We start from the raw sequence: 21,571 nt of genomic DNA, 5'->3' as shown, positions 1-21,571 counted from the left end.
ATGCCCAGCTCACAGCCACTTTTCAAAGCAGCAGAGAGTCCCTGGGGAGACACTGGCCCTGTGCTGCCAGGCTTTTTAATAATCTAAAAGGAACTCCCAGTTCAAAATTACATCAAGCCTTCAAGTTTCAAAACTGGAAAATGAGGGGACTGGGAATATGGCCTAGTAGCAATAGTGCTTGCCTCATATACATGAAGCCCTAGGTTCGATTCTGCAGCACCACATATATAGAAAAGGCCAGAAGTGGTGCTGTGGCTCAAGTGGCAGAGTGCTAGCCTTGAGCAAAAAGAAGCCAGGGACAGTGCTCAGGCCCTGAGTCCAAGCCCCAGGACTGGCAAAAAACAAACAAACAAACACTGGAAAATGACTGAGGGTATGGCCAACTGGTAAGAGGGCTTCCTGGCATACTTGGAGAATCTCCCACCCCTAAGAGTAAACTAACTCAAAGGAGCTCTCAGAAGAAAACAAAGGTCTAGACTTTCACCATTCTCTTCCTCCCTCTCCTTCCTATTTCCTGCCCCCAGCTTCCTGGCTGCTTGGCAGAGGGAGTGTTTTCCTAAGCTGCCAGCTGCCTCTGTCCAGTGACTGGGCTTAAAGTTTACATACCAGAAGGAAGTTAAGATCAAGCCAGTAGAAGCTTCCAGAAGGAGGTGCAAGTGAACTCTGTAGGAATCTCCTGAAATCTCCTTTTCCAGGGGCATGTGTCCCCGAGTTAGGGCTGCTTTCCCAGGTTACTGTTCAGTGAACCCAAGTCCCTGTCAATCAAGCTTCCCCTCCAGCTGTCCAGGGCTTAAAGGCGTCCTGCTCCAGCTGAGCTTTGCATTTGACATCTCACCTATCTTCACTTCCAGATCCTCGTTCAAAAACAGGTTGCCCAGCTTCAGGTCCCTGTGAATGACCCGGTTGCGGTGCAGGTACTGGCAGCCAAGGACGATCTGGCGCAGGTAGTAGCGGGTCTCAGGCTCGGTCAGTGCTTTCCTCCTCTTGTGCAGCTCCAGGAGGGACTGCGAGCACGGGGGAGGCGGGGGGCACGGGATGCACTGAGGCCCAGGACGAGGCCCAGGCAGCCTCCTCTCCTTTCCCGATGGCCCCTCCCAATGCCCTCTCCAGGGCCCTACCTGGCCCTCCCTGCAAGCGGGTCCTGAGCACCCTCTCGCGGACTTCCTACCAGAAGCGGACCCCTTCCTTCCTGCAAGCCCCTGGTCTGATTCCAATCACCACCTCCCGGATGCAGAACCCAGGCCTACTCCGAAAGATCGAGGTCGGGTTCAGCCCTGGTGCGGAATTCTTTGAGCAGCAGCTCCTGGGCTCCTCTCCACGCCCTCCCCCCCCACCTTCCTTCCTGGTCATAGGGCTTGAAATCCGGGCCTGAGCGCTATCCCTGGACGGACTCCTTTTGCTCAAGGCTAGCAAAAGCATTCTACCACTTGAACCACGGCTCCACTTCCGGTTTTCTGGTGGTTAATTGGAGATCAGAGCCTCACGAACTTTCCTGCCCGGGCTGGCTTTGAACCTCCATCCTCAGATCTCAGCCTCCTGAGTAGCTGGGATTACAGGCGTGAGCCGCCGTGGCCCCACACCCAACCACACACCCTTGCAGGGCGTCCGGAGGCCGCCGGCCTTCCCTAGCAGCAAAATCACCCCCGAGTGTTTTAGCTATCCGGGAGCCGCTCCCCAAGCACCTTCCCTAACCGGACCTGCCCCGCCCTGGCCCGGGCGGCCCGAGCCGCACCGCGCTCCCCGGCCGGCTCACCCTGCGGCGGCAGAGCTCCAGGACCACGAATACGAAGTCGCTGTCCTCGAAGAAGCCGTGGAAGCCCACGACGTGCTGGTGGGCGAGACTGCGGTGGATGGAGATCTCCATGGACATCTTCTCCTTCTGGTGCGGCTTGAGCAGCAGGGACTTGGGCACGATCTTGCCGGCGAAGACCTCCTTGCTGTCGGCGTCCGAGATCTCGAAGCACTTGGCGAAGCCGCCCTTGCCCAGGAACCGGCCCCGCACGTAGCGCCGGCGACTGCGCGGGTCCACCAGCACCTCGGGGATCTCTTTGGTCGGCGGGGCGGCCGCCGCGGCCCCGGCCGCGCCGACCGCGGGAGGCCCGGCTTTCCCCGGGTCCGCGGGTGCCCGCGCCAGCTTGCCCGCCGTGGCCGCCGCACTCATGATCCCCGAGCTTGCTGGGCGCACCGGGCAGGATCGCGGCTGAGGCTTCGCCGGCCCGGCTCCGCTCTGCTACGCCCCGAATTCAAACGCCGCGCCGGGAACGTTACTAGAACCTGCGCGCCCCTGATTGGCCGCGGGGATTTAAAATCCAAACCCGCCCACCGCGCGGCACCCTGGGAGCGCTCTGCGCAGCCGCCGTCGCTGCCGGCGGGCGGGGGCCAGCTGGGCCCGAGGCTTGATTGACAGCGCCTGCGGATTGCACGCACGTGGGACGTCCCGGGAAACCAGATCCGGCGTGGGGAAGCGAAGCCCCTGGCCCGGCCCCCACGCCGGCCCCCGGGCGCCGGCCCGTTGTCCCGGTCCCTGACCCTCCCCCTGCCCCAGTCTCCCGTCCCTGGCCTGCGTCCCTACTCCTACCCCCCCCACCCGTCCCAACCCTCCCCCTCCCCCTCCCCAGCCCTGAGCCCACTGGCCCTGCCCCTCCTCCAGGGGCTCCCGGTCTTTGGCCTCCACCTGAGTTAGAAACTTATTCCCTGCCTTCTAGTCTAGAAACCCTAGGCATTGACACCTGGCAGCCCGGTAGGTAGCTGTGGACGACTCCAATCCCCTGCTATCTGCCAGCCAACCTAAATAAACCAAAACCTAGGCAAAACCAGGCAGCCTGTCAGCCGCATACAGCTTCAAGCCAAGTTCTCCAGTCGCTCTTTCAACAATAATGGTTGCTCCAGAGTGTCCCAGGATTACAACAGCACAAAGGCACTTTAGAAAAGCCAAGGAACCAAGGCCCTACTGGGACCTGCCAGACAGAATCTGCCTGTACACATCCACCTTCCCAGTGACTTCTGCACTTAGTGGAGTTTGAGAAGCATAGCGCAAGCGCACACAGGATGCAAGAAAGTTGTTGCTTAGCTTACTCTCCCAGGGCTTAAACTAGTAGATATTCAGTAGGTACTAGTAGATACTAGTAGATACTTTTGTTTGTGCCATCCTGCTTCTTGAACTGAGGGCCTAGGGGGCAGTCTCTTAACTCCCCCCCCCCCCAACACACACACACCCTCAGACTGGTACTCTACCACTTGAGCCACAGCTCTACTGGCTGGTTAGTTGGAGATGAATCTCACAGGTTTTACTCTCCAGGCTGGCTTCAAATTACAATCATCACATTACAGCCTCCTGAGTAGCTAAGCTTACAGTTTGAGCCACAGGTGCCCAGCTAGACACCTTTTTTTTTCTTTTGTCACTGGGCCAATGATTGATTGAAAGAGTGCCTAGAAATTGACAGGTCAGATCATGGCCAAATTTGCCCTCTGAAGAGTGTTTTATTTGACCTCTCTCTTTTTAAAAAAAATTTCAACATTTTAAAGTATCCATAAAAATTCAGATTTATGGCTTTTCCTGAGAACCCTCTGAGGCAGGGGTGCTCACCCCACTGAATCCATGCTACATAAGCCACAGGTGCAGATAAGAACATGGCATATAACATTTATACATCAAAACCCATTCCTCTGCACCACATAAACAGAAAAAGCTGGAAGTGGTGCTGTGGCTCAAAAGGCAGAGTGCTAGACTTGAGTAAAAAGAAGCCAGAGACAGTGCTCAGGCCCCAAGTCTAAGCCCCAGGACTGGCAAACAAAACAAAACAAAAAACATCAAAACCCATAGGAGCTAATGGAAACCCCATAAGAGCTAATGGGAACCCCATAGGAGCTAATGGGGACCACAAGGAAGCAGCCCCAGACAGAAGACACCTTGAAATGGCTTCCTGTTGAACATTCACTTTGGCTTAGCAACTTTCCCCCTTTGCCCTAATTCTGGTCCTATCACCTCTTCAACAGTTACCCTCAGAAGGTGCCTCCCAAGATTAAGAATAATGCAAGACTGGGCAGGGAGGAAGAGCAGGCAGGAGGGAGAGGAGAGTGAAGGCAACCAGGGCAAAAGGAAGAGGCCTGAACTGGCATCTGATGCTTTTCCTGCCCCTGTCACCTCACCCCACAACCCCTAGGCACCAGCTCTGTCTTTGTGTACACAACCAGGCCTAGGACATTGGTATATTTCATCTTTCTGTCTGCAATGATGATGACACAGGTGTGGACCTATGAGAACCAAACTGAGGAGCTTGGGGGGGTCACACCATCGAGGCAACTCAAACCAGACAAGAACTACACAGACATGCCTGATGGCACTGTTCCAATACAGCCCGAAGTCCAGTCTTGCCCTGGCCTTCTCTGCTCTGTGGTCTAGTTCCTAGCCACTGGAAAAAAAAAAAAAGCTTCAGTCAAGGTCTTTCCCATCTATCTTCTCTTCTGGGAATTTACAATTACACGTAAAAGTAATTGCCAGGTGACCAAGTGTCCCTGAGATGAGAGCCACCATGGAGATGGCATCCAGCTGGCCTTGCCTAGGTTACACATTCACATCTAACACACTTTCAAACAATATGGCTACATAACTATAACCTCCCTGACTGTTCACTGGATTGTTTTGTCTATAATCTTGGCAATTCAGGAGGCTCAGATCTGAGGATCTTAGTTCAAAGCCAGCCTGAGCAGCAAGAGTCCTGAGTAGCAGGAGACTCTTATCTCCAATTAACTAGTAAAAAAAAAAAAAAATTGGTAGTGGGGGCTGGGAATGTGGCTTAGTGGTAGAGTGCTTGCCTAGCATGCATGAAACCCTGGGTTCGATTCCTAAGTACCACATACACAGAAAAAGCCAGGAGTGGTGCTGTGGATCAAGCTGTGATAGAGTGCTAGCCTTGAGCAAAAGAGGCTCAGGGACAGTGCCCAGGCCCTGAGTTCAAGCCCCAAGATTCGTTAAAAAAAATGTTGTAAGTGGAGCTGTGGCTCAAGTGGAAGAGTGTTAGCCTTAAGTAAGAACACTAAGGAACAGCATCAAGGCCCTAAGTTCAAGCCTTAGTACTGGTACACACAGACACACAGACACACACACATAAATAGTGTTTTCTAAGTATCAAGAACTGTCCCTAATATTTTAATTAGGCTGTTATTTGTTGATTGTTTTATTTATCATCAATACCAGGGTTTAAAATTAGGAATTTTTGTGTTTGCTTGGTTTGCTTGATCAGCAGGCACTCTCACCCCTTAAGCCATGCCTCCAGTTCAGTATTTTGCCAGTTAATTGGAGATGGAGTCTCATGGATATTTTTCTGCCCAGGCATGCCACCCTAATTTTCATCTAGCATACTCATTTTTCTACACAAGGTACAAAACTTAAGACAAAGCCAGCAGAAAGTACCTACAGGAAGTACAGTCTCCCTTCTCAAAACAACTACAGCCACAGAACAACAGGGCACTGTACAAAGACATCTCAAAGGGGACACTGGCTTTCCTGCCTAGAGCAGACATTGTGGATGGATCACCCAATATCTGCTCCAAACTCTTGAATGCCTGACAAAGCAGAAAACTCAGCTTCCTTCAGTCAGGGCTGGTCAGATCGACAGTTTGGGGCAATCACGCAGGTATTACAACATGGAGAGATTCTAGAAGACTAATAACAGCATGTGTTCTAGAGCCAGAATGCCCAGATTCACACACTTCAGCTGTATAGATCTTACAGTTTACCTGCCCTCATGCCTATCTAGGTCATGGGGATTGAACTCAGGGCCTGGGTGCTGTGCCTGAGCTGTTTTTGCTCAAGCTGATGCTTGATCATTTGAGCCACAGCCCTACTTCTGCCCTTCTGGGTGTTTCTCTAGAGGTAAGAGTCTTAAGGACTTTCCTGCCCAAGCACTCAGATCTCAACCTCCTGAGTAGCAGGATTACAAGTGTGAGTCACTGGTATCCAGCTTTAAAGGACTCTTTAATGTCAGTCTGAGGTCTTGACTCAGGGTTCTGGAGTGTTTCCTTAGTTTTTTGTGGGGGGGTGGGATTGAACTCAGGGCTTGAGCACTGTCCCTGGCTTCCTTTTGCTCAAGGCTAGCACTCTGCCACTTGAGCCACAGCGCCACTTCTGGCTGTTTTCTGTATATGTGGTGCTGGGGAATTGAACCCAGGGTTTCAAGTATACAAGGCAAGCACTCTTGCCCCTGTCCCTGAGTTTTGGTTTCATGTATACAAGACAAGCACTCTTGCCACTAGGCCATATTCCCAGCCCCTGTTCCTGAGCTTTTTGTGCTCAAGGCTAGCCTTCTAACCATTTGAGCCCCAGCGCCACTCCTAGTTTTTGAGTGGTTAACTGAAGATTCTCAAGGTGAATCCACTGGCTTTGAATTTTTTTTTTTTGCCAGTCCTGGGACTTGAACTCAGGGCCTGAGCACTACTGTCCCTGGGTTCCTTTTGCTCAAGGATAGCACTCTACCACTTAGGCCACAACACCACTTCTGGTCTTTTCTGTTTATGTGGTACTAAGGAATCAAACCCAGGGCTTCATGCATGCCAGGCAAGCACTCTACCTATGATCTCAAATCTTGATCCTCAGATCTCAGCCTCCTGAATAGCTAGGGTTACAGGCATTAGCCACCAGTGCCCAGCTCCTTAGTTTTATTCAAGGCTGTCACTCTTAACTTGAGCCACTGATCCACTTCTGTTTTTTTGCTGGTTCACTGGAGAGTATCACAGACTTGCCCACTTGGGATGACTGAACCACGATCCTCAGATCTCAGCCTCCTGAGCAGCTAGGATTACAGGTGTGAGGCAGTATTATTTATTTTAAAATTCTAAAAAAAATAACTGAGCTACCTTTTCAATTTCAGTTGTTTACCAACAACGTGGATAGGTATAAAATGTGGCAAGCTTAATTTTTTGCAAAATAAACTGGAGCGTTATCTCTTAAGGTTTCTGTAGCCAGTCTTAACTCTGCCAACATACCTTCTTTTGATGGCACAAAGGGACAACGGACCTGGTTGGAGATACCAGGATGAGACTAAGAAAAACATGCAACCTTCTCAGACTGCTGGTTATCAGACTGGACCCCAAACAGAAGTGCTCCAGGAAGGGTTCCTTCTGCCCTCTAAGGAGCAAGAAGGGAGGCAAATTAGGAAACGGCCACTAGCAGTTGCCGGAAGAAACCCGCCCCAAGCAGAAAAAAAAAAGGTGCAGCACACCAGGCTGCTGGGAAGAGCCTGAGGAGCAGCCGCTGCTGAACTTTTGGCCTTCAAGGTTGGTGGTTCTGCCCTGTTGGCTTATGACAGGCAGAGCACTGAGCCAGCCATGCTTCTCAGCCTTTCCCTGCTCAACCCAGAGGCCAGGCAAAAGCCAGGGCCTGTGCCATCAGATAGCGGAGATGGTGTACATAGGTCTGTGCCCAGGAGACAATGTTAAGGGCTCTTTGTGCACAAATGTAACTGGGCTCCAGTTCAAACATTCTTCTCTGAATTGTGGAGGGCTGAGCACAAAGATGGGGTGGGCGGGTAGAGTAATGCTATGACAGATGGCACGTGGTCACAAAGGCTTTTGTCTTTTTTTATTTATATGTTCAGTGCCAGTATTAGGTCTTGAACTCAGGGCTTCTTGCTCTCCCTTGGCTTTTTTTGCTCAAGGTTAGAACTCTACCACTTGAGTCACACTTCCACTTCTGGAGTTTGCTTGTTTATTGGAGTCTCTCAGATCACAGTCTTCTGAGTAGCTAGGACTACAGGCATGAACCACAGTACCTGGACCTGTCTTTGATTTTCTAAGACAAATTCCTTGAGGGAGGGGTATGTGACTCCATTCACACAGGGACTGGAACCTGGGACTTTGCAGAGGCCCTTCAGGGCTATGGAGGTTCCCCTCTTCTAGTGAAAGCCAAAGGCCTTAGAGCAGGATGCTACAATCAACATATTTTATTAACCATGTCACCAGGAGCAGCACTGCCCATCCTGCACTTTTGACTTGTCATGGGTGTGTGGAGCATGAAACTACAAACACGTTTCCTGGGGATTAAGAACAATTAGGGCCACTGCCAAATGGGAGCAGCAGGGACGCTGCTCTGAGTGGGATGTGTGGGTCTGAGGCCTGGTGGGGAGAATGAGCAGCTCTGGAGGCCCCCTCTCAGCCGACATCAGCATCCCACAGGTGCAGGCTTGGGGGGCTGGGAACATTTCTGGGTTCCACACAGCAGCTGTTAATAGGTCAGCTGTGTGTATTATGTGATGATGACTTCTCCACATGCTCTCAGTAAATTCTTCAGCACTTAGAGCCTGTACAATTGGAAACTAACAACAACAACAACAACAAAAAGTAGATGGTGGAAGGCAGGGACACAACTGCTCCTATAGATGCTGACTGACCACTTTGTTCCCCAAGTTTATTTTAGAGCTCACACAAAAATTCAAGACTTGAGGTGGACACTAGACTTGTGTCAGTGGCAAAAACTTCTGGTAGTAGCTCTTGGTGACATCAATCATCAGCTCCTGAGTGCATTCTGGGAGCTCCCCTGAGAAGAGTCCTGAGAGAGAGACCTTGGATGAGCCAAGAGCAAGCAAGGAGGGCCGCAGCTCTAATCTCAAGCCTATCTGCACTCCAAGTTCTTTTCTCTTTCTACATTTTTGGGTTTTTTGGGGTTTTTTTGCCAGTCCTGGGGCTTGAACTCAGGGCCTGAGCACTGTCCCTGGCTTCTCTTTGCTCAAGGCTAGCACTCTACCACTTGAGCCACAGCGCCACTTCCTGCTTTTTCTATATATGTGGTGCTCAGGAATCGAACCCAGGGCTTCATGTATACGAGGCAAGCACTCTACCACTAGGCCATATTCCCAGCCCCTCTTTTCTTCTTCTATAGTATCTAACTGCTAGGTTAAGACTGACAGGATGTCTGCTGGGCCAAGAACAGTGGCTGCTGCCTTAATCTCAAGATACTTGGGAAGCAGAGATCCATGAGATCCTAGTTCTAGGTCAGCCTGAACAAGAGGTGAGACCCCTCTCCACAAACTAGCTAGGCATGGTGACACATGCCTGGAATCCCAGCTACACAGGAGGCAGGAGCACAGAAGGTTCTTTCTTTTTTGGATGGTTGTGGTGCTTGAACCACAATCCTCAAATGTCAGCCTCCTGAGTAGCTAGGATTATAGGTATGAGCCACCTTGCCTAGCAGAAGGCTCTTTTTTTTTTTTTTTTTTTTAGGATTTGGCTTAAGGATGCAGGGTGGGGGAAGAAATTCTGGAGGAACAAAGAGGGTCAAAGAAGTGATCCAGGAGTTTAAACTGAGACTCAACTGAGTGTGGTTGCACTGATGGCTTTTACGGCAGGTAGGAAGAGGTACTGCTCCAAATTTACTCATCCAAAGATGAGTGCACTTTTAAAAAGCAGTTCAATCAGGGCAGAATAGAGCAGGGAGTCCGAAGTGTCAAGATTTCTGTGTAGCAGACATGGCATGGGTTTATATCATCCACGAGGACAAGCTACAATCTGTCACAGCATTTTCTGCCTGGTTCCTGACCCGGATCCTTTCTCATGGGTTCCCTCTCCTTTGTTCCACAACTCAGTATCCTCCTGTGGAGACCCAAAATGTGCCAGTGTCCTGCACCTTATGTCACTGTACCAGAAGACAGAGACTGTCAAAGTGCATGCAGGTGCCTGCACTACCTGTCAAATGGCACAGAAGAAACTGCACAGGTCACTAGGGAGCCTGGACACCATGGGCCTCCCTTCCCCCAGGCCTGGTTTCCTCATCTGCACAGAGGACTCTATGGCTGCATGCAGCTCCAGAGCTTCACTCCACCAGTGTTCACTATTCGGATTTGACATACTCAGCAATGCTACCCTGTCTTCTGACATCAATGGCCAGAAGAAGTTGATAATAAGGAAATTGAATTGGTTAAGAAAGAGTAAGCCAGGAGCCACTGGCTCACTGTAATCCTAGCTACTCAGGAGGCAGAGATCTGAGGATGACATTTTGAAGCCAGCATGGTGAAAAAAGTCAGTGAGACTCTCATCTCCAATTAACCAGAAAAAACAACAACAACAACAACAACAACAACAAAAAAACCCAGAAGTGGAGGTGTGGCTCAAGTGGCAGAGCTCCAGCCTTGAGTGAAAAAGCTAAAGGGCAGCATCCAGATCCCAAGTTCAAGCCCTAATGCCAGAGCATAACAAGAAAAAAAAAAATCAAGACATTTCTCTGCCCATTCTTCTCATTTCAGACTGGATACATGTCTGGCAATTACCTAAAACAATTGCTAGGGCTGTTCTGGTCCATTATTTGCTAAGAAAGGCTAAAATTTTTCACAGTGAGATCCCAATATAGGAAGAATTGCAAAACTGGAAGCATCTCTTCCTCCTCTGCAAAAGCATATGCAAGAGACAGCAGAATAGCTGACTGGCTCCCTAAAGAATCTGTACATCGGGCTGGGAATATGGCCTAGTGGCAAGAGTGCTTGCCCCATATACACGAAGCCCTGGGTTCAATTCCTCAGCACCACGTACATAGAAAAGGCCAGAAGTAGGCACTGTGGCTCAAGCGGCAGAGTGCTAGCATTGAGCAAAAAGAATCCAGGGGCAGTGCTCAGGCCCTGAGTCCAAGCACCAGGACTGACAAAAAGAAAAGAAAAGAAAAAAGAATCTGTACATCTTGGAAAGTCCTAGTTAATGAGCTAAGCGATGAGGCATTTAAGTTAAACAAACAAACAATGAGCCAGGCTCATTACAGGCTCATGCCTGTAATCCTAGCTACTCAGAAGAGGCTGAGATCTCAGGTTTGAAGCCAGCCTGGGCAGAAAAGCTCATGAGACCCTTATCTCCAATGAACCACCAAAAGCCAGAAGTGGACCTGTGGCTCAAGTGGCACAGCACTACTAGCCTTGAGCCAAAGAAGCTCAAGGGCAGCACATAGGCCCTGAGATCAAGCCTCAACATCTACATAGAAACAAAAAAGAAAGAAAAACGAAGTCCCTCGTGGTAGGTGCCACACACACTCCTTCTTCCTATCACACTCCATCTGGGAATTCACCATGTGTCTCTTAGGCGCAATGAGACGTCAACTGTGTAAAATAACGGAGGAAAAAGACAGGCCAGGGTGGGGCTGGGCAGTGGGAGGGCCTTCGTATGGCTTTCCCCTGTTTTCTGTTTTCTGGGATGAGCACCATGACTTTGTGATTTGGAGCTCAGCTCACAAGGGGCTCCACCTAAGGCCTCCCTCCCAGAGCCCAGGGTGCCCTAGCCTTAGGCCATGTTTTATGCTAATGTTTCAGTTTGAGGATCCCTGGCTGTCCTGGAGGTACAAATTCAAATGTGCACTGCAGCGAGAAAGCACAGCATGAATTCTCTAAAGACAACCTGGCTTTTTCTACCAGAGGCCAGGCTGGCGAGAGACCCTCCTGCTTGCTGGCAGACATCAAACTTTCCTGGAGGAAAAGCCCTTCTGGGGCATTGGAGGATCTATGCCGTGGGCAGCGGGTAAGGCTTCATCTCTAGCTAGGTCAGCTCTATGCTTAGTTTTACTTTCCCCTTACTAAGTTCTTTATTTTCTTGAGAAAGCAGTTATACATTTGAAAAAGAAGCTTGTCCTAATTCAGAGAGCATCCCGAAGCACTCTATAACTAGTGAGCTCTTAAGTTCAAATTCAGAGATAGGAGTTGCATGCATTACTTTTGTGATGGAAAATAAAACTGAGTTTGAAGGAGGCTGAGATAAAAGCAACTCAGCCAAGGTTACCTGGGCATCCTGAGAAGACGGTGAAAGGTGGGACCACAGTTTCTGGAGGCAACACTGTGTTGTCAAGAATTTTGCAGCAATCTTTCAACACACACCGGCGCCCCTGAAATCCAAGTCTTATTAAAGGAAACATATCAGAATGTGGAGTAAAGGTTTTCTTGTTTGCAAGCTGTTCTCTGTTTTCTCCATTTTGGACATTATATCATAGCCAAGGACAGTGACAAGAGGCTTGGTCTCAATTACCTGCTTCAGGCGGAATCTGACGAGGCCGAGAGAGGAGAGTGGGCATGTGATGTGTGCAACCACTTGCACACCAGTGCACTTTGGGGGAGGGTTTGTATGCTAGGGATAGTGAAAATTATCTTAGGCCCTGGAGACAATGCAAGCTTTGGTCTTGCAAGAGCTAGGTTTAATTGTCTGTTTTGCTCCTCTTCCATCTAGCCACAGAACATCCACACTCTTTATTTTTTGCCAGTCTTGGGGCTTGAACTCAGGGCCTGGGCACTGTTCCTGAACTTCTTTTGCTCAAGGCTAGCACTCTATCATTTGAGCCACAGTGCCACTTCCAGCTTTTTCTGTTTATGTGGTACCGAGGAATCGAACCCAGGGCTTCATGTATGCTAGGCAAGTACTCTACCACTAAGCCACATTCCAAGTCCAGTTCTTTGGGAACCATGATCATCCCAACCTCAGTCTAATCTCCAGCACAGGAAGTAGCACTGTGGGGCTCAAGTGGTAGAGCAGTAGCCTTGAGCTGAAGAGCCCAAGGACAACATCCAGGCCCAGAGTTCAAGCCCCATGACCGACAAAAAAAAAAAAAAAAGAAACAAACCCCAATCCCTAGCACACTCACCATTTACTGCCCTTCCCCTATACAAATCTGAGCCTGACTGCCTTAGAAATTGGCTTATGGGTCAACTGGGTCTAGTGAACCTCAGCCACAGGACCCACTGGGACTTCTGGAAAAAGTATTACCTCCTCTGGGGTTTCCAGAGGACAGGAAGCGCCTGGAGCAGCCATTTTTCTTCCTTCCTCCCATGACGGTCAAACCCCAGAGGAAAGAACAGGGATGAAGACTTGTTCTTGTGATTCCTGGAGCCCGCTGAGCATGAAGTCAGGTTGTGCTTCTGGCTCTACATTCCATTGTATTGCACATTATCTACTCTTCTGTGAATACCCTCAGCTAGCTAGCCCCTTCCTCTTTCCCTTCCTGCTGTCATCGCTATTCTTCTTCCTTCTGCTCTGGGATCAACTTCTCCCAAATACTGTACACACACTGAGGGATTCCTCTGAGCTGACTGTACAAAGACCACAGGGAGAAGCAAGTAACTGAAGGAAAAAGCTTAACACAGGGAAGAAAACTTAGTCGTTATAATGACAATGGAATGCTCTTCCCTGAGTGGGGACTGCTGTCCATTGTTGCTCTGCTCTGCTGGCTCCAGGAACATGAACTGCATGGCTTCTGCAGGGTTTTGATACTTTAGAGTCTGAGTCTTATACAGAGCCAGACAGCCGGCTCAGCATTCATGGGGAGACCACTGAAGAAACATGAGCATGATTTGGGCTTTACACACCTGAAATGTAGGAAGCATTTTCCCTAAACAATAGGCTTATCAGCTCTGGTCATTAACATTCTCACCTAGAAGTTCTGAGAAACCCCAGAAGAAATCAAGCTCTTTGCCTAGGATCAGCAAGAAATCCAAGCTGTGGCTGGAGAAAATGGAGACCTACCGGCCTATGCACCAGAGCCAAAGGGGTGGTGCTAGGGGTGTATCTGGGCTCTGTACTGCCCCAATAGGATGGCTATGGTGACTCTGACACTCATCTGCCAATCTCTTCCCTGAAATGCTCAAGCTCCTCCCATTTTCTGTGCCTACATTGACTTGCCCCTCAGACCCACCTCCACTCAACTGTACCCTCTCTGAAGGAAGGCAGCAGGTGGCCCATGGAGCTACTTAAGAGTGTGTAGATTAAATCTTGATTCTACTCACTAGCTTTTTTTTTTTTTGCTGGTCCTGGGGCTTGAGCTCAGGGCCTGGGCACTGTCCGTGAGCCACTTTGTTTTCAAGGCTAGCACTGTACCACTTGAGACAGTGCAGTTTCTGGCATTTTCTGAGTAGTGTAAGAATCTCATGGACTCTCCTGCCCAGGATGGCTTCAGACTGAGATTCTCAGATCTCAGACTCCTGAGTAGCTAGGATGACAAGCGTGACCCACTAGAAACTGGCTCCTCACTAGCTTTGTCAAGTCCATCCACATCTACAGTCTCAGTCTTCTCATCTGCAAACACAGACGATCAAATGCCTGGCATGGTTGTAAGGACTAAATCAAATCACTGAAGGGAAAAGCTTAACATACAGAAGAAAAACTAGCCATTTCACATATTAAAAAAAAAAAAATTGGGGAGCCAGTTTTAGGACTTGAACTCAGGGCCTACACCTGTCTCAGCTTTTTTAACTCAAGGCTAGCACCCTACCACTTGAGTCCACTTCCAGCTTTTTGGTGGCTAACTGGAGATATGAATCTCACCGCTAGGCACCGGTGGCTCACTCCTGTGATCCTGGCTACTCAGGATATTGAGATGTGAGGATCATGGTTCAAAGACAACCGGGGCAGGAAAATCTGTGAGACTCTTTATGTCCAATGAAATACCAGAAAACTGGAAGTGGCTCAAAGTGGTAGGGCACTAGTCTTGAGCAGAAAAAACTCAGGGATGGTGCCCAGGTTCTGAGTTCAAGCCCAACAGCCAAAACCAAACAAAAAACAATCTCTCAGACTGTCCTGCCCAAGCTGACTTTGAACTGTGATCCTCAGATCTCAGCCTCCTAAGTAGTTTGGATTACAGATATAAGCCACCAGGCACCTGGCTGCCACTGCAATTAACATGGAGAAAACACTCCACATACAGTAAGAAGACCCAACCTTGGAAGGCTAGACACTACTCCTGTTTGTCCCAGAAGCAGGGCCCACAGACTAAGGCATGGAGGGGAATGAGGCTGCTTAATTGGCCAAGTCACCATACTCACAATCACACAGTTCTTGCCCACATGAACATAAGAACCAATCTGAGCGGCGTTGACCACACAGTCTTCCTCAATAAAGACATGGTCCCCAATATGTAAAGGAAAGAACGCAACACTGGAGAAGGGAAAGAAGATGAACAACAAAAGATCAAGGTCATGAGCTCTGAGTCAATGATTCAAAAACCAAAGATTATAATCTCAACAAAAAAGATCATGGGCTACAATTTCCAGTACCCACTGTCCTGCAACTTTATTCATTCACCATATTTACTGTGTACCTACTAAGTGCTAGAGTCGATGTAAGTGATATCCCAGAGAGGTACAATCAAGAGGAAAAAAAAAAACATGCTGGGTGCCCCTGGCTCACACCTGTCATCCTAGTTACTCAGGAGGCTGAGATCTGAGGATTGTGGTTTGAAGCCAACCCAGGCAGGAAGTCTGTGAAACTCTTCTAACTACCAAAAAAGCTGGAAAGTGGAAGTGTGGCTCAAGTGGTAGAGCACTAGCCTTGAGTAGAAAAGTTCAAGGACAGCACTCAGGTCCTAAGTTCAAACCCCAGGAAAAGAGAGAGAAAAGAGGGAGGGAGAGAGAGAAAGAGAGGGAGGGGCAGAGAAGGAGAGGGAGAGGGAGAGGCAGAGCAGAGAGAGGAGAGAGGAGAGGAGCGAGAAAGAGAATACATTCTGTTGGACTACTCCAATGTCATGGACCAGGTTCTATGCTCAGACTTCTTACATCATATTTTAGGTTTCTGGACTAAAACTCACATAAAGTAGGCATTTGCTCACTGGCTCTTTCTTGTTTTCATCAGATAAAACATCTATTCTCCTTGACCCAACATTCCTTACAGCTTTGTTATTAATCTAGTCCTATTTTTAGTTTCTGCTCCTTGTACAACAGTGGATTGTTTGATGGACTCATACTCTACAGGAATGCTGATATTCTTGTTTTTGTTTTGTTTTATCATTTCGCATCAGGGTCTAGCTATAGAGCCCATACTGGCTTTGATCTTGCGATCCTGCTTCCGTGGGCCCCGAATGCTAGGATTACAGACATGTGCCTTTGTGCCTGGAGATTGTATTGTAATTTTACTTTTTTTTTTTTTTTTTTTTGCCAGTCCTGGGGCTTGAACTCGGGGCCTGGGCACAGTCCCTGAGCTTCTTTTGCTCAAAGCTAGCACTCTACCACTTGAGCCACAGTGTCATTTTTCGGCCTTTTCTGTTTATGTGGTACTAAGGAATCGAACCCAGGGCTTCATGCATTGTAGGCAAGCATCAAGCATTCTACCACTAAGCCACATTCCCAGCCCTGTATTATAATTTTAAATTAAAAATTATCCTTTTTTTTTTAAAATGATGGTCTTGGGGCTAGAACTCAAAGCCAGGGCACTATCTCTGAGCTTTTATGCTCACGGCTAGAGCTCTAACCACTTGAGCAACAGTTCCACTTCCAGCTATTTGGTAGTTAATTGGAGATAAAAGTCTCACGGACCTTCCTGCCTTGGCTGACTTGAAACCTGATCCTCAGATCTCAATCTCTTCAGTAGCTAGGATTATAGGGGTGAGCCATTGGTGCCTGGCTCTGTTCACACTCAATACAAATATGCCTATGTGTGGCAAATCAAACCTCATTGTTCTTGCCAGCTTGGGCAGACTCAGGCTACCAAGCACCAGCCAGATTAAGATAATCACCACCAGAGTTGTGTTCATTCTGGTGAAGTCTTATTCAAGCCTCAGATAACAGGATGGACAACTCAACCCTTCTACAAAGCTGTCAGTGGCAGAACCTGGCCCAGGACAGGAAGGAGGCTACTGAATTACATACCCTTTGCTGAACTTCTTGAACGGTGGCCTTATGACACTTCGACTTTTCACAACGCAGTGGCGTCCAACTCTTACGTTTGCCAGATCTCCTCGGATAATACAGTCATTCATGATGATGGTCTACAAAACAAAGCAGATATTCAAAATCACCAGCACAGCTGAAAGCATGACAAAGTCAAGTACAACAAGACGCTCATTGACTGACAGTTATGTTTGGGTCCACTGCATCAAAGGTTCTGCCAAAAGGGCTGACTGCCTGCCTGCAGATTGCCACTGGAGATGGTCCCAGTATGTCGCAAACTGTGTGTGTGTGTGTGTGTGCGTGCGTGCGTGTGTGTTTTCAATACTGGGGATGGAAGCCAGGGCCTAGGGCATGCCAGTCAAGAGCTCTACAACTTAAGCCATGCCCTTTAGCCCTTAATCCTCATAAACAGGACTCACTGAATATTTATTTGTTGAGAATTCCTACAGTAGACCTAGTTTATATGTCTTTGTTGATTCAGCTGTACCCCAGGCCTGGGGTACTTTCCCAGTGATTGTCCTGGCAGCTCCTACTTTTCTGTATCTCCTCAAAGTACTGCTTCTCTTAATCTGCATGTTTCCCCCAATGGATCCACTAAAGTTCTGGCTCATCCCCTAACTTTGGGAGACAGATAACCTGCTCTACTGCAGGCTTCTCCATAGACTGCCTGGAGGGGCTCAGTAACACATCTTGAAATCTAGGGAGATTAGTGTCCTATACTTGGCATTCACAAAATGTCTACTTAAAAAGGAAATGAGGGGGGCTGGGAATATGGCCTAGTGGCAAGAGCGCTTGCCTCTCATACATGAAGCCCTGGGTTCAATTCCCCAGCACCACATATATAGAAAAAGCCAGAAGTGGCACTGTGGCTCAAGTGGCAGAGTGCTATCCTTGAGCAAAAAATAAGCCAGGGACAGTACTCAGGCCCTGAGTCCAAGCCCCAGGACTGGCAAAAAAAAAAGGAAATGAGGTTAAAAAAATTCCCAGCCTGGCACTGGTGGCTCATGCCCGTAATCAGAAGATTGAGATCTGAAGATCACAGCTTGAAGCCAGCCTGAATAGGCAATCCTTGAGACTCTTACTCAGTTAATAACCAAAAAAAAGGTAGAAGTGGAGCTGTGGCTCAAGTAGTTGAGGGCTAGCATCAAGCACAAAAGCTTAGGGAGTGAGCTTGGGCCCTAGTTCATCCCTCAGGACCAGCATTTAAAAAACAAAAAACTTGAGCACTAGTGGTTTATGCCTGTAATCCTAGCTACTTAGGAGGCTGAGAGCAAAGAATCTTAGTTCAAAGCTAGCCTGGGAAGCCAAGTCTACAAGACTTTTATTGTCAATTAGCCAGCAAAAAGCCAGAAGTTGCCAGGCACTGGAGGCTTATGTTTGTAACCCTAGCTACTCAGGAATCTAAGATTTGAGGATTGCAGTTCCAAGCCAGCCTGGGCAGGAAAGTCCATGAGACTCTTATCTCCAATTAACCACCAAAAAGCTGAAAGTGGAGCTGTGACTCAAATGATGGAGCTCTAGTTTTGAGCACAAAAGCTCAGAGACAGCACCCAGGGCCTGAGTTCAGGCTTAGGGCTGGCACAGGCACATGCAAACACACATACCATACATATACACAAAAGGGAAGGAAGAGATGGAACAGATTGAGGCTATCAAGGACTGAGAGGAGGGAAGAACTGAGAATTATTACTTAATGGGTGATGACTTTCTTTTTTTTTTTTTTTGCCAGTCCTGGGCCTTGGACTCAGGGCCTGAGCACCGTCCCTGGCTTCTTCCCGCTCAAGGCTAGCACTCTGCCACCTAAGCCACAGCGCCCCTTCTGGCCGTTTTCCATATATGTGGTGCTGGGGAATCGAACTGAGAGCTTCATGTGTAGGAGGCAAGCACTCTTGCCACTAGGCCATATTCCCAGCCCTGGGTGATGACTTTCTATGTGGAGATGTAGGGTAATAAAGTTTTGGAAAGAAGTTGTGATGAATACAAAATAATGTGACCATTACTACTACTATTTTCCCAGGGGAAAAAAGAATTGAAAATGTACATCAATAAACAGGAGACATGATGACATCTATTTATTTACTTTTTTTTTTTTTTGTCAATCCTGGAGCTTGAACTCAGAGCCTGTGCACTGTACCTGATCTTCTTTTATTCAAGGCTAGCACTCTACCACTTGAGCCACAGTGCCACTTCCAGCCTTTTCGTTTTATGTGGTGCTGAGGAATCAAACCCAGGGTTTCATGAATGCTAGGCATGCACTCTGCCACTAAGTCACATTCCCAACCCCATGATGACATTTTATCTACCTGGCTAACGTGATAATTAGTGAAAAGCAAGCAGAGCTTTGAGTCCTGAAGCTGGCTTTGGCCCTTACCTTGCCATTGAGAACAATGTTTTGGCTTCCACACAACACTGACTGGCGACTCACTTTATTTCCAGAGGCCTGAAAAGAAACAGAAAACTGGAGTGAGCAAAATAAGCTATTAAAACTTTCCACCAAGTAAGCTCATGTTGGAAAGCTCATATTGACATAGAATACAGTCTAAAATGGAATAAGGGTAAGCGTTAGTAACTCACACCTATAATCCTAGCTACTCAGAAAGAAAGCTGAGGTTTGAAGATCAAAATACGAAGTAATCCCTAGCCAAAAAAAAAGTCTGTGAGACTGATCTCCAGTTAAACAGCAGAAATATGGAAGTGGACATGTGGCTTAACTAGTAGAGCTCTAGCCTTGAGCAAAAAAGCCAAGCAGGAACAAGAGGCCCTGAGTTCAAGTCCCAGTACCAACAGGCACATTATCCAGTGGTAGAGTGCTTCCCTAGCATGCATGCACACACAGGTGCACACAGGGTCACACATGTGCACACATGCACAGAGTAAACTGGAATGAACCCAGGATCTCAATAAAGCAAGAATGGATTAGGAAATTAAAGATTCAGTGAGCAAAGCCTATAATCCTAGTAATCAGGAGGCTGAGATCTGGAGAATCTCAGTTCCAGGGCAGGCTTGGCAGAAAAGTTCACTACATTCTATATCCAAAAGAATGAGGAAAAAAGCAGGGCTCTGGAGGTCTGGCTCCAGTGGTAGGACACCACAGCAAGCAATGAGAAGTGAGGCCTTGAATTCAAAATTTGGTACCAGCAAACAAAAACAAAACATGAGAATGAAACAAAAATTCAAGGAATGGATCCTGACTTTGTATGTGGCAATTCCATAGCTTAGTGGCATCAGATAAGAGAGGTGTGGGGGGGAGGGTCCAAATCCTGATTCCATACTTCTGTTTTCATCCCTAAAACGAAGGTAATGGTGTTATTATTGTGTTGTGAGATTACAACAGAAAAAAGATAGTAACCTCAAATGGGTACTTTATTTGCTGGTGTGTGTGTGTGTGTGTGTGTGTGTGTGTGTGTGTGTGCGTGCGCACCAGTCCTGGAGCTTGAACTCAGGTCTAGCATGCTCTCCCTTAGGTTTTCACTCAAGGTTGGCACTCTACCACTTGAACCACAGTTGTACTTTTGGCTTTTTGGTAGTTAATTGGAGATAAAGAGTCTCATGGGCTTTCCTGCTCCAGCTGGCTTCGAACTGCAGTCCTCAGATCTCAGCCTCAGAAGCTAGGATTACAGACATGAGTTACTGGCACCTGGTTATTTGCAGAATTTTACACACATTGTGTAGACTACAATAGTACATATATATGTTATACATGTAGTACCCGTACTACTACGCATAATATATATAGTGGTTATATTAAATATGTATGGGGGCTGGGAATGTGGCTTAGAGGTAGAGTGCTTGCCTAGCATGCACAAAGCCCTGGGTTTGATTTCTCAGTACCACATAAATAGAAAAACCCAGAAGTGGTGCTGTGGCTCAAGTGGTAGAGTGCTAGCCTTGAGCAAAGAGAAGCCAGGGGCAGTGCTCAGGCCCTGAGTTCAAGCCCCAGGACTGGGAAAGAAAAGTATAACTAAGAAAATGCATACTATATAGTATATGTATAATAGCATATATATAGATAGTATATATACACTGGTTACATATGTAAATATATACGCTTGCACTTAATTATATATACTCTATATGTATTATATGCTATGTATTATACTATGTATTACAGTATGTATTGTACTCTATACGTATTATATATACTCTATACTCTACTCTGTATGTAGTGTATGTACTATATGTATAGTATATATGGTATAGCTATATATAAACATATAACCTATTACATATAAATATGTAACGTGGGCTGGGGATATGGCCTAGTGGCATGAGTGCTTGCCTCATATACATGAGGCCCTGGGTTCAATCCCCCAGCACCACATATACAGAAAATGGCCAGAAGTGGCGCTGTGCCTCAAGCGGCAGAGTGCTAGCCTTGAGCAAAAAGAAGCCAGGGACAGTGCTCAGGCCCTAAGTCTACGCCCCAGGACTGGCCAAAAAAATATATGTTGCTTATACATTACGTGTTTACATCTTATAGTAACAATACATCACACATCTCTCTCTCATATATACATATGTACATATATATGTTAAAACATCACAAAACGTTTTAAAAGATAGTTTTCAAAGGGCCTGAAGCTTAGAGGATACTACGTGGTCCAGTCCCCGGGACAGCACTTCATCCCTGCACAAACATCCGCAACCTGCACATAAAGCCTAGACCCATCCCGCAGCGACTAAACAACAAACCCGGACGCCCTAAACGGGTCCTGGCGACCCGGAACACGCGTGGGGGAGGACCCCGGGGAGGGTGGGGCAAGGACGGACTGGGGCTCCCTGGCCGAGCCTGTGGAGGGCAGGGCTCTTCGGTACCGTCTCGATGTACTCTGACTTGTTGTAGAGCTGCTCACTCAGCTCCATGGCCGCCGCCCCTGCCTCTCCGCACCGAGGGATGCAGTCAAAGCCTGGATGGCTGAGATTCCGGCCACTTCCGGCTGCTCCTTCACTTCCGCTCTCAT

At 48.0% G+C, this 21,571-nt stretch overlaps 2 protein-coding genes across 2 annotated transcripts in view; both read right to left on the bottom strand.

Moving 5' to 3' along the window:
- The window catches only part of Plk1 (polo like kinase 1), an 11,915-nt gene extending 9,666 nt beyond the window's left edge, over positions 1–2,249 (bottom strand). Inside the window, exons 1-2 of the mRNA XM_048332094.1 lie at positions 1,754–2,249; positions 836–1,004 (exon numbers count right to left, since the gene is read on the bottom strand). Of these exons, the coding sequence (XP_048188051.1) occupies positions 836–1,004; positions 1,754–2,161 (577 nt within the window). The 5' untranslated portion in view covers positions 2,162–2,249. The remainder of the gene's footprint in view (positions 1–835; positions 1,005–1,753) is intronic.
- The window catches only part of Dctn5 (dynactin subunit 5), a 23,811-nt gene extending 2,252 nt beyond the window's left edge, over positions 1–21,559 (bottom strand). The window contains exons 1-6 of the mRNA XM_048332096.1: positions 21,426–21,559; positions 18,982–19,050; positions 16,590–16,708; positions 14,772–14,883; positions 11,746–11,848; positions 7,957–8,545 (exon numbers count right to left, since the gene is read on the bottom strand). Coding sequence (XP_048188053.1) covers positions 8,448–8,545; positions 11,746–11,848; positions 14,772–14,883; positions 16,590–16,708; positions 18,982–19,050; positions 21,426–21,473 — 549 coding nt within the window. The 5' untranslated portion in view covers positions 21,474–21,559 and the 3' untranslated portion in view covers positions 7,957–8,447. The remainder of the gene's footprint in view (positions 1–7,956; positions 8,546–11,745; positions 11,849–14,771; positions 14,884–16,589; positions 16,709–18,981; positions 19,051–21,425) is intronic.
- Between the last annotated feature and the right edge of the window lie 12 nt (positions 21,560–21,571).

This window comes from Perognathus longimembris, chromosome 23 (genome assembly GCF_023159225.1).
Source record: "Perognathus longimembris pacificus isolate PPM17 chromosome 23, ASM2315922v1, whole genome shotgun sequence".
NCBI lineage: Eukaryota > Metazoa > Chordata > Mammalia > Rodentia > Heteromyidae > Perognathus > Perognathus longimembris.
The sequence above is the reverse complement of the archived record's forward strand: the minus strand, read 5'-3'. Positions and strand labels throughout refer to the sequence as shown.